This window comes from Scyliorhinus canicula, chromosome 1 (genome assembly GCF_902713615.1).
Source record: "Scyliorhinus canicula chromosome 1, sScyCan1.1, whole genome shotgun sequence".
NCBI classification, from domain to species: Eukaryota; Metazoa; Chordata; class Chondrichthyes; order Carcharhiniformes; family Scyliorhinidae; genus Scyliorhinus; species Scyliorhinus canicula.
The window spans coordinates 80,133,852-80,146,226 of NC_052146.1; the positions used below are offsets into that span (position 1 = coordinate 80,133,852).

The 12,375-nt window shown below is 51.0% G+C and overlaps 1 protein-coding gene across 4 annotated transcripts in view; it reads right to left on the bottom strand.

Annotated features, from left to right (window-relative positions):
* Positions 1–780: 780 nt before the first annotated feature.
* The window catches only part of si:ch211-222n4.2 (uncharacterized protein LOC101885505 homolog), a 57,738-nt gene continuing 46,143 nt past the window's right edge, over positions 781–12,375 (bottom strand). For all 4 annotated transcript variants that reach the window (XM_038793909.1, XM_038793899.1, XM_038793880.1 and 1 more), the window contains 2 exons: positions 11,412–11,468; positions 781–1,070 (listed from right to left, as the gene is read on the bottom strand). In XM_038793909.1, the coding sequence (XP_038649837.1) occupies positions 935–1,070; positions 11,412–11,468 (193 nt within the window). In that variant the 3' untranslated portion in view covers positions 781–934. The remainder of the gene's footprint in view (positions 1,071–11,411; positions 11,469–12,375) is intronic.

Here is a 12,375-nt window from a genome sequence, read left to right on the forward strand (position 1 = left end):
AATGAAGTTACTGTGAAAAGCCCCTAGTCGCCACATTCCGGCGCCTGTTCGGGGAGGCTGGTACGGGAGGTCACTATTTACCTCATATTCCCTCTATCTGAATAGATTTAATTAATAATCATTATGGCTATAATTACCCTACCAAGTTCCCCAGCGTCTGTGTATATCATTATCACCTGGTATATGTAGATCCCATTCTCTACCATCTTGCAGCCACGTCTCCAAAGTCACCCATTGACTGAATGTATTTTTGTAATCACCTATTGTTTAATGGGGAAATTTGCACCTGTAATCACCCACTGACCTGCATGTGGAATTATTCCCTGTACACCAATTCCAGGAGAGTCTCCGAACCTCAGCTTCTTACTGCAGCAGAAGCATCAATTGCTCAGTGGTAGTCAGCCACCCTTCAGGAATAGAGCAAACTTTCAGAATGGGAGTAATGACGAAAATATGTTCTTCCCTTTAAAAGGGAACCTGGTTTTGAGCAGCACGTAATCCAGAATGACTGCAGACCACTGCTGGAGTATTGGATAATCTCACAGCTGTCCCTCTGAAAGCTGCGGCTACATTCCAAGTGCCCAGCTCTAACCAGGCTGGTTTCCATGGAATCGTGATCAGGGTCTGGCCAGCATTTGTTCCCACAGGCCAAGCTGCCAGATAGGCCAGACCACCAGGGCTCCTTAATGGCTGCTAGAACCATGTACCTGCTTACAGGAGGCTGCATATCATCAGTCCCCCTCGCCCATAGGTATTTATGTAGAAGATAGGATGCAGGAATAGTTTAAGGAATATTTTAATGCATAGTAAAGCAGGTTCCCCTGTCAAACAAATGCACAGTCAGTCCATTCACGCCAAAGTTCACAGAGTGCATGTGCTTCAGATTATTAAGTGCAGATATAAATCTAGTGATCATAGACCTTCTGTGAGAGTGCTACAGCAGAACCTTCCGATAGCGGTTCTTCTGCACAGCCTGCAGTCGCCTCTGTCGCTCTGTGGCTCGATTCCCTACTGTCTGCTTCAACGCAGGGAGAATGACTCGGTCTGCTGTGGGCAGCACGGTTTCAGGCCTACAGAGTGAGAGCACAAGTCTGAGGGTAGGTTAAAAACAACATTCAATGCCTAGCTCAGTACTAATCACAGGATCTGCAATCTTCCAATTAACTAAACTTTGTTTTCATAGGTATATTTCCACGGTCCAGGTGCACCAGGAAGCATATAGATTCACAGCACAGAAACAGGTCATGTAAATATAGACACTAGGGACTTCCAACCTTGTCTTTCTGGGGATGGTAAAAAAACAAGTCATGGTGAGTTGCCTGTGGCCTCCTGCAGAGTTCCTTGGTACGCGAGTATACTTTGCATCAATATCTCACACACAAACTATGGGTTGGATTCTCCGCCGGTGGCAGGATGCTCCATTTTGCCGGCAGCCTGGGGGTTTCCTGATGGCGAGGGGCTGCCCCACAATGGGAAACCCCATTGACCGGCCGGCGTAACGGAGAATCCCGCCGGGTGATGAACCTGAAATGTGATGGGGTGGAGAGCCAAGCCCTATATGTCAGGGACAATACAAGAAGATCTAAATTGGGTTTACTATGCATGGAAGGTGGTTAAAAAAAACACACATGTAAAGATGCTGCTGTGGAAATAATGGAGGCTTGGTTTCAAAAAGAGCAGGAGCAGCATTTAAACATTTGGGGTTCAGGAAAGATAGGGAAAGGAGGGTATTGATTAAAAACATTACAATGCCGGACAGAGAGGATATCCCAGGAGGAGGTAAGGACAGAATCTATTTGGTTAGAGTTAAGAGGTACCATTACACTTCTGGGTCTAGAGGCACCAACTAGTCAGAAAAATATAGAGGAACAAATTTGCAAGAAATTATAGAGAGGTCTAAAAACATAGTAGTTATAATGGGAGATTTTAATTACCCGAACATAGCCTGGACTAGTAATAGCATAAAGGGCAGAGAGGGGGAGCAGTTTCTACAGTGTATTCAGGAGAATCTCCTAAATCAGTTAGTTTCTGAAACTGCTTCTGGGGAAAAAAGTGGGGCATGGCAGGGGGGAAGATTTAGAGGACATCATAGAATTGATTCAGGAAAAGGATAAGAAGCAATCCAGATAATTAACTGAAGGAGGACAAATTTCAATGGGTGAGAATGGATCTGGTCCAGATAAAATGGAGTCAAAGATTGGGAGACGATGGCTGTTGTTAAAGAGAAGATAATTTGGGTTAAGTCGAGGTACAGAGAAGATAATTTGGGTTAAGTCGAGGTACATTCCCATGAGGAGGGTGGTAGGAAAACCAGAGCTCCCTGGATGACATGAGAGAGAGCTCCCTGGATGACATGAGAGAGTCATGTGAAGTTATAAATGGGTGCATATGATTGATGTCAGGTGCATGATACAAAGAACCAGGTGCAATATTGAGGGGAAGTGAAAAAGAAATAAGAGCTACAAAGAAATGAGACTGGCAGCTAACATAAAATAGCATTGAGCAGTCTACAGGCATCTAAATATTAAAAAGGTGGAGTAGGGTCATTTAGGGGTCATAGTACTAAAGGATACTGCTAAAATTGGAGTGAAAGATGAGGGAATTGAGAATCTGGATGGGCTTAAAATTGCTAGAGATGTTTGAAAGGTTGCCTTTACTTAAAATTGCTAAGTCACCAAAATCGAAGGAGATGAATCCAAGGATAGAAAGTGAAATAAGAGATTGTGGATGCACTGACTGTTATTTTTCAGTCTACCTAGAGAGAGTCAGTGTGATGTGAACAGACTGGAGAATTAAAGATAAACCCAGAAACTACAGGCTAGTCAGTTGTGGGGAAACGTTTTTAGAAATGCTAATCAGGTGGGTGGAGTTTGCATATACTCCCCATGGGTTCCTCCGGGTGCTCATGTTTCCTCCCACAGTTCAAAATGTGCAGGTTAGGTGGGATAATGGACTTATGGGATCGGTAGGGGAGATGACCTAGGTTGGGTGCTCTTTCAGAGGGTCGGTGCAGACTTGATGACCACCTCCTGCACTGTAGGAATTCTATGGAACAAAATTAATTCATTTGGACAAATATGGATTAATTAGGGAAAAGGCAAATCATGTTTCAAAAACGTTTTTAAATGAGGTAGCAGAGATGGTTGATTAGGGTATTGCTGTTGATGTGGTATACATGAACTTCAAAACGATTTTATGAAATGCCTTATATCAGGCCTGTCAGCAAAACCCATGGATTAAAAGGGACAGTGGGGCGGCATGGTGGTTAGCACTTGCCTCACAGCACTGAGGACCTGGGTCCAATCCCAGCCCCGGGTCACAGTCCGTGTGGAGTTTGCACATTCTCCCCGTGTCTGCGTGGGTCTCACCCCCACAACCCAAAGATGTACAGGTTACGAGAATTAGTTACATTAAATTACCCCTTAAGTGGAAGAAAATAATTGGGCACTTTACATTTTTAAAAAAATAAAAGGTACAGTGGCAGCGCGAGAGCAAAGTTGGTGGAGTGACAAGAAGAGGTAAATGGTAATTTTTTGGACTGAAGGAAGGTACACAATGGAGTTCTCCTGGAGTTGATTTTGCGGCCACTGCTTTCCTTAATCTGTATGAATAGCCTAGACTTGGGTGTACAGGGCACTCAATTTGAACATGATATCAAACTTCAAAACGCTGTGAGGATAATGATAGACCTGCACAGACATCGGCAGGCTAGTGGAATGTGAAGAGGAATATGAAGTGATATATTTTGGTGGGAAGAAAAGGGGGGGAAAAAACCCAAAGGGTACAGTTCTAAAGTGGCTGCACTAAGGACCTGGGGGTAAATGTGCACAAATCACTGAAGGTGGTGGGGCAGATCGAGAAAGTGGTTAATAAGGCATGCTGTGTCCAGGCTTTATAAATACAGGCAGAGAATACAAAAACAAGGAAGTCATGGTGAATTAGTTCAGTTAGCCTCCATTCTAATATTGTCCCACACTTCAGAAAGGATGTGGAGAGACTGAAGAAAACATAAGAGAATGGTTCTGGGGTTGAGACACTTCAGTTCTGGGTATGGACAGTGTAGAAAAGGAAGAAACTACTCCCACTGTCAGAAGGATCGGGAACAAGACAACACCAATTTACAGCGATTGGCAAAGAACCACAGACGACATGAGGAACATTTTGCACATAGCGAGCTATTGGAATCTGGAATGCATGGCCGAGAGTGCTGGAGGCAACGTCAAACGTGGTTTACTAAAGGCAATTGGAAAATTATCTGAAAAGAAAAAGATTGCACGGCTGTTGGGAAAAAGGTGGGACTAGTTCAGATGTTCTTGGAGAGGCAGCATGGACACAGCAGCACAGTAGCATAGTGGTTAGCATTGTGGCTTCACAGCACCAGGGTCCCAGATTTGATTCCCGGCTTGGGTCACTGTCTGTGCAGAGTCTGCACGTTCTCCCCGTGTCTATATGGGTTTCCTCCGGATGCTCCGATTGCCTACCAAAAGACGTACTGTTAGGTAATTTGGATATTCTGAATTCTCCCTCTGTGTTCCCGAAAAGGCAACGGAATGTGGCGACTAGGGGCTTTTCACAGTAACTGCACTGCAGTGTTAATGTAAGCCTACTTGTGACAATAAAGATTTAAAAATAAAGAGTGGCTTATTTCTGTGCTGTAATCTATAATAAATACCTCCACTGATGGGCAATCTGGAGATATGGTCTATTCTATAAAAATCCAACACCAGCACTTGCAGGATAACATTACACACTCGGATCTGAAACTAACAATCTAATTCCTGATCTGATTGCAGCCTAGATATTATATTCCTTTGGGGCTAGAGAAGATACATAGACCAGCCCTTGTTCTTGCTACTGATCACCGAAGACCACCACCTGGACAGTACACTTGTGAGGCTGGAAACAAGTTTGGGTTTGATTGTGCTTCCCCCTGTGGTAGGATAGCCTGTCTGGACCCATGCAGGAAACTGGGGTGAGATAAGGAAGTTGTTCGGTGCCTAAGGAATGTGTCTCAGCATGCTTTCCCGGAGAGGAGCCAGCAGACATTGAACAGAACACCATTAGTTATCAGATCCTACTGCCCTCAGGTTTATGTTTCCCACACTTAGGGCGCGATTCTTCAATGTCACGCCGGTTGGGAGAATAGCGGGGCGCCAGTTTTTCACGCGACGCCGGTCCGACGCGCTCCCGCTATTCTCCCAATACATGTGCTTTCGTGATTCGCGTGCAAAAACACAGAGAATCGCCCGATGCAGCCAAAATGGCGATTCTCCGGCACCCCCGCTATTCTCCGGCCCGGATGGGCCGAAGTCCCGACGTCGTGACGCCAGGTCACAGCGTCGCCGTCCATAAGACCATAAGACATAGGAGCGGAAGTAAGACCATTCGGCCCATTGAGTCCACTCCACCATTCAATCATGGTTGATTTCAACTCCATTTACCCGCTCTCTCCCCATAGCCCTTAATTCCTCGAGAAATCAAGAATTTATCAATTTCTGTCTTAAAGACACTCAACGTCCCGGCCTCCACACCTGCTTTTTAAAGTCGCCAGCCAGTCGTGCTGGCTGACGAGGAGTGAGGAGGTGAGTGGACCATCCCGGAGTCTCCGCAAACTAGGGAAGGCATCCCCGAGAACGCTGCGGCCAGTGGGAGAGGGAGAAGTGGGAGGGGGAGAGGGAGAAGTGGGAGGGAGAGGGAGAAGTGGGAGGGAGAGGGAGAAGTGGGAGGGAGAGGGAGAAGTGGGAGGGAGAGGGAGAAGTGGGAGGGAGAGAGGGAGAAGTGGGAGGGAGAGAGGGAGAAGTGGGAGGGGGGAAAGGGAGAAGTGGGAGGGGGAGGGGAGGGGGAGAAGTGGGAGGGGGAGGGGAGGGGGAGAAGAGGGAGAAGTGGGGGGGGAGAGCGAGTAGTGGGGGGGAAGAGAGGGAGAAGTGGGGGGGAGAAAAGGGGAGAAGTGGGTGGGGGGAGAGAAGTGGGTGGGGGGAGAGAAGGGGAGAAGTGGGTGGGGGAGAGAAGGGGAGAAGTGGGTGGGGGGAGAGAAGGGGAGAAGTGGGTGGGGGGAGAGAAGGGGAGAAGTGGGTGGGGGGAGAGAGGGAGAAGTGGGGGGTGGGAAGAGGGAGTGAGTGGAGTGGGTCGTCCACCCCCGGATGCAACATGTCAGCCGCCCTGCCATGGCAGGACGGTCACGAGGACACGGCCGCTGGTTGCCCTGTGGCTGATGGCCACAGCCCACTGACGCACCGGTGAGGAAGACGTGTCGTTAGCTGCCTGTTGGATGCAGAAAGAGACAAGGGGTTAGTCTGGCCGCGTGTCAGCAGCGCGACCAGGCCACCGGGACACACAGGTATCCTGTGGCAGGCAGCTGCCGAGGTGTCGACTAACCTCCGTCTAACATGTTGTTTCTCTGCCCCCCACCACCCTTCTGTAGGTGACAATAATGTATTCTAGCCGAACAGCTATGTTCAGCGCAGCGGTTGGGGCCGCAGCACTGCAGTTGGACATCCAGCAGCGTCCACAGCCACATCCCACAGTGGATGCAGGGGCAGCTGCAGCAGCAGAGGGAATGGCCGCGGAGTGGCCCGTTGCCGAGCAGCATGGTGGGGGGGGAAAAGAGGAGGAGGAGGGGGAGGAGACATTGATGGTGGAGCCAGGGTGTCAGAGGCGACGAGGCCTAGGCTGTATCGTGGCCGGATCTTTTTCGAGACAATGCCGGACATCACCTGCAGGAGGGGACTCCGGTTCAGCAGAGAGACGGTCGCACATATCTGTCACCTCGTGGCGCACCTTGCCCCACGTTGAACGGGTGGATGACACGCGATCCCGGTTGCCGTCAAGGTGACGGTGGCACTTAACTTTTATGCAACCGGCTCCTTCCAGTCTCCAAGGGTGGACCTATCAGGGATCTCGCAGGCATCGGTGCACAGGTGCATCTGGGATGTGACCGACGCCCTGTATGCCATCGCCGACCGCTACATCACCTTTCCCGAGGACCAAGCAAATCTAGAAGCATGAGCCCGTGGATTGCCAACATGGCCGGGATACTGATGATCCAGGGGGTCATTGATTGTGTTCACGTCCCCATGCGCCCGCCTGCAGGCAACAGGGAAGTGCTCACAAACAGGAGGAGGACATACTCCATGTACATCCAGGTGGTATGCGATCCCCACATGAAGATCATGCACGTGTGTGCAACGTTCCCTGGAAGTGTGCATGATGCGTACAATCTTGCGCAGTCTTTCATCCCTGCTTTGTTTGAGGGACGGCCCCCCGGCTGAGGGGCTGGTTGCTGGGCGACAGGGGTTATCCACTGAGGTCTTGGCTGATGACGCCCATACGGGGGCCTCAGACCAACACGGAGACGCTTTACAATGAGGCCCATGCAGCAACCAGGGGTGTGGTGGAGCGCTGCTTTGGTCTCCTGAAAATGCGATTCAGGTGCCTGGACCGCTCCGGAGGGGCCCTGCAGTACCAGCCTGAGAGGGTCGCTCGCCTTGTCGTGGTCTGCTGTGCGCTGCACAACATCGCGATGCAGAGGGGAAATGCCCTGGAGGAGTCGGAGGGAGAAGCCACTGGCAGTGGTGCCAACACGGAGACGGAGGAGGTGGAGGAGGTTGGTGGTGCGTCGGGCGCAGCACACAGACACTACCCGGGTGCTGGTAATGTCCAGGAGGCTGCACGACGGCACCGGCGAGGACAGCGGGCACGCAACGCCTTGGTGGCAGCAAGATTCACGCACCGCGGGCGATGGCACCGCTGAACACTACCACCTGCATCGCCAGTCGTGCAGACGGTCAGCACACAACTCCCACCCCACCCACTCTGCGTACACTGCTCCACTTCAAGATCACCCTTACCACTGCGGCACAACGGTATGGCACGACATTGATGGCTGTGTCAGCGGGTGTGATCAGTGCCATGTTGAATGATGACAGCCTGCTCTGCGATGAGCTGTGAGTTCAGAATCGTTAAACAAAGTCTGACCCATGGCAATAGCTGAACCATCCATCTCGGTGGTCGCTGAGTTCATCAGGGACACTCCATCACGTGCCCGCGTGGGGTAGCTGTGGGAGGGGGTGGGGGGAAGGGACGGCACTGAAGTTTCACCGCTCGTCAACCCCAGCGACACTCAGTCACCATCACGATCCCCGTGGCAACGGAAAAATCACAGAGTCTTACACGTTAGGTGCAACAGTGAGTTTAATGGTGAATATTATGTACAGATGCCCTAGCCCCTACAACTAAACTGTGCCCTTCACCTGTGCCAACTTACTATGTGTCCCTCTCCATTGCCTTACGGACCCTACCACTACATCTAAGTGAATCCGCAGATGGTACAGCAGGAGTGGAGGCGGACTGCTGAGAATCACGCCGTGACATGTCTCCCCGTCGGCACTCGTTTCCTGGGGCGACCCAGCCTTGATGGGCCAGGCTGCTCCGCGGGCATTTCGGATGACGTGGTGCCACCCTGCTCTGCCCGCTGCCCACCCAATGCACCAGGGATGGGACGGGAGGAGGCCGAGCATTCAGGGACGTCCCGTGATGGACTTAATGGGATGGGCCCCAGAACCTCCTCCTCCCTCGGGGAGCCCGGTGGCCCCCGGGCCTCACTGTGGGACGGAGGTGCGAGCGGGGAGGTGCCCTGTCGCCCCACCGACACCTGGCGCTGCCAGTCCTGGAGGCCTGCAACCGTATCGACCAGGGTCCGAAGGTTCGCTGAGACGGAGTCCAGGGAGTGAGACATTCCCGCCAGGGACTGTGCGACCTCAACCTGTGAGTGCGCGACGTGTGTCAGGCGGTCGATGCTCTCCGCGACTGACTGCTGGGACTGTGCCATGGCGTGCTGGGACTGGGCCATGGCCTGGTGAGACTCGGCCAGGGCCCGTAGCATGCCGGCAATGTCGTTTTAGCTCTGGCGCATTGCTGCCTGTGAGAGGGAAGCCCTCTCCAGGGCCGAGGATAACGCGTGCACATTAAGCCCAACGCCTTGCAGAACCTGACCCATGGCCGAAACCGTTTCACCCATTGCCTCGACCGCTGACGCCACCCGTGCGATGTCGGCCTGGGTGGCTGCCATGAGCCTTCATCATGGACATTCGACAATTCCCGACATGTTTGAGATGTCCCCACGCAGCTGGAGAGTTCGTTCATGGGTCACAGCGGTCGTGGCTGATGACACTGATCCGGAGGCCAGAGACCCGCTACAACAACATCCATACAGCGACCAAGAGCGTGATTAAGCGGCGCTTCGTCCTCCTGTAGATACGGTTCAGGTACATGGACTGTTCTGGAGGGGCCATCCAGTATGATGTTGAGAGGGTTCCTGCATCATGGCAGCCTGCTGAGTCCTCCACAACATTGTGCATCAGCGGGGCGGCGTGCTGAAGGAGGAGGTGGTGGAGAGGGTGAGGATTGGCTAGACAAGGGGCCCAGGCAGGTGAGGGAGGCCGCACGACGTGTGCGTCAGGGCAAACACGCACCAGACTCTCCGATTGCCTCTAGGTTCACCAATTTGAGTGGCGAGACTGGCCCGGGGTACAGACACGATCCCACCTCCCCAGTGGCCACCCCCATCTGCCGCCTGCAACCCCCTCCATGATACATACCTGCCGCACTACGGGGTGTGGGATCTGTGTTGGCAGTAACTGCGGGTCTGGTCCATGGATTAGTGGAGGATGATGACAACCCGCTCCACCATTCCATCACACGGTGCCATCGATTCCCTGGGTTGATGGTGGTGGGGACGGTTGGGGGGGGGGGGGGGGATGCACGATCAATTGTACAAAGACTAAGGTTGGATACAACTGAGGCTTTATTGCAGTAAGATGTGTGGCCTCCCACAGCAGCTGGCGAAATGGCTGCTGAATAGAGGACACGCTCCTCCTATTGGGCGGAGTCAGCAGGCATGGGCTACCGGCGAACCTGTAGTACAGGTCCTACCTTACATCACCTAATACAGGTGTAACAGTGGTTTACCACAGGCGGTGGGTAGCGGGTGGCCTCAGTGGCAGGACACAAGGCCATGTGGCCGGTATGGGTGCTGGCATGTGGGGCAGGGTTCGGCCACCCTCTGGGTAGTTTGGTGGTGGTGGGGGAAGGTTGGAGTAGGGTTTCAGGTGTGTTGGACGGGGTTAGTGCAGATAACAGTGCAGCCTACTCACCCTCGCCGCCCTCAGGAGGTTGTGCAGTTTTTAAACGGTACTGTTGGCCAGTGCGGACTACGTTGCCCATGATGCTGACCGCCTCTGCCACCTGCACCCAGGCTGGGGGATAGGGTCATTCTCTCCTCAATGGCATCCAAGAGGGGCTCGAACTCTGCGTCCGCAAACCTTGATGCCGCTCTCCTTACTGCCATCTTGTTGGCTGGGATGGTGTGTGTGGGGAGTGAAGTCTGTATATGCGGCTGCAACTTGTCAGCCTCCTGAGTGTCAACCGCAAAACCGACGAATCCCACACTGTTTCTGATCAGAATCGATTGTGTTCCACATGGCGCACCGGTGCTAGCTCCTTAACTATAGCAGAATCGGTCACGGTGCAGCACCAGTTTTGCTGTCGTGGAAGTCCGGGGGTTCTGCATTGGCATCAACACCTAGCCTCAGAAACGGAGAATCCTGCCCATGGTCTGTGATGGCAACATGAACCCCTTCAATCTGGGCAATGAGTACCCCAACACTAAATCCCTGTAAATGGAATTTTACCAACACATGGACAGGGTTTCTTTTGTATTTGATTAATTTCCTTTTAACTATCCCCACACATCACTTCAACTTCTGCCCAAGCTACCCACCCCCACGGCTGCAACATGGGAAACCATCCATTGGACACTCAGTCCAACTCTCAGGATTGAAATTGGGCTAAGGAAATGCGGATGATGCTGCAGCACCAAGGCAGCAGAATAATGACAACCGGGCAGCTCCAAAAGCAATCAAGTATGCTAGGCTGAGTGTGCTGAAATACTCATGGGAGGAGCTCAACAAACACCAAACAGTAGCGGGGCATCAGGAGTGGGAGCTTGTCAGGGCTGCGAGGGAGCAGGATCACTCTACGTAGGAGGACTGATGGTGTGTGGCAGGGCTTCACATTGCCATACATAAAGGCAAACATCATATCATAGCTCCTGTCACCTATTCACTCCCCAGATTATCAAACTCCTTTCTTGCCGATGTACATTGGATCAGCAATGCAGCCTCCAGCACACGTTGAATCAGGCTGTAGTCAAGGTATTTCAGCCCGGCTCTTTGTGTTACTCTTCAATTCCCTGTCTGTGTTAAATCTGCCTAGTCTGGGTTATGACTTTGATCAGTGTTACACATAAAATGGGAAATCTGCCTCAGCTATCTCATGGTATTTTAGAGCTTTCTTTGTTTGCCAGTACAGATGCAAGGGATGCAGGTTGATACTATAATGTTCAGTAAACTTACAGTTTTTTAGGTGGTTCTTTCAAAGGCACTCTAGGCAGCTGCACAACATCCCGTTCTCTGGGAGAAAAGACAAAGTTAAACCTTGAGACAACTACTTGCCTCGAACTATTTCAAATACTTCATTATTTTACTAGTATTCCACCCTGAACAGTTCTTACTGGGGACAAAAGATTCCAATTATTTTCCTTTAGTCCATCACATTACCATTATGTGACCTCCCATCAAATATACATAGGATTTCCTGGCAGAAAGGGGTTCTTGGGCTGCAAGGTCGCAAAATGCAACACTGGAGACTTTTACAGAACTTTCCCTGAAACTAAGAATTTTGGTAGGAATAACAGCAAACGGGATTATTATTTAAACGATAAAATATTAAAGCATGCTGCTGTGCAGAGAGACCTGGGTGTGCTAGTGCATGAGTCACAGAAAGTTGGTTTACAGGTGCAACAGGTGATTAAGAAGGCAAATGGAATTTTGTCCTTAATTGCTAGAGGGATGGAGTTTAAGACTAGGGAGGTTATGCTGCAATTGTATAAGGTGTTAGTGAGGCCACACCTGGAGTATTGTGTTCAGTTTTGGTCTCCTTACTTGAGAAAGGACGTACTGGCACTGGAAGATGTGCAGAGGAGATTCACTAGGTTAATCCCAGAGCTGTAGGGGTTGGATTACAAGGAGAGGTTGAGTAGACTGGGACTGTACTCGTTGGAATTTAGAAGGATAAGGGATGATCTTATAGAAACATTTAAAATTATGAAGGGAATAGATAGGATAGATGTGGGCAGGTTGTTTCCACTGGCGGGTGAAAGCAGAACTAGGGGACATAGCCTCAAAATAAGGGGAAGTAGATTTAGGACTGAGTTTAGGAGGAACTTCTTCACCCAAAGGGTTGTGAATCTATGGAATTCCTTGCCCAGTGAAGCAGTTGAGGCTCCTTCATTAAAAGTCTTTAAGGTAAAGATAGATA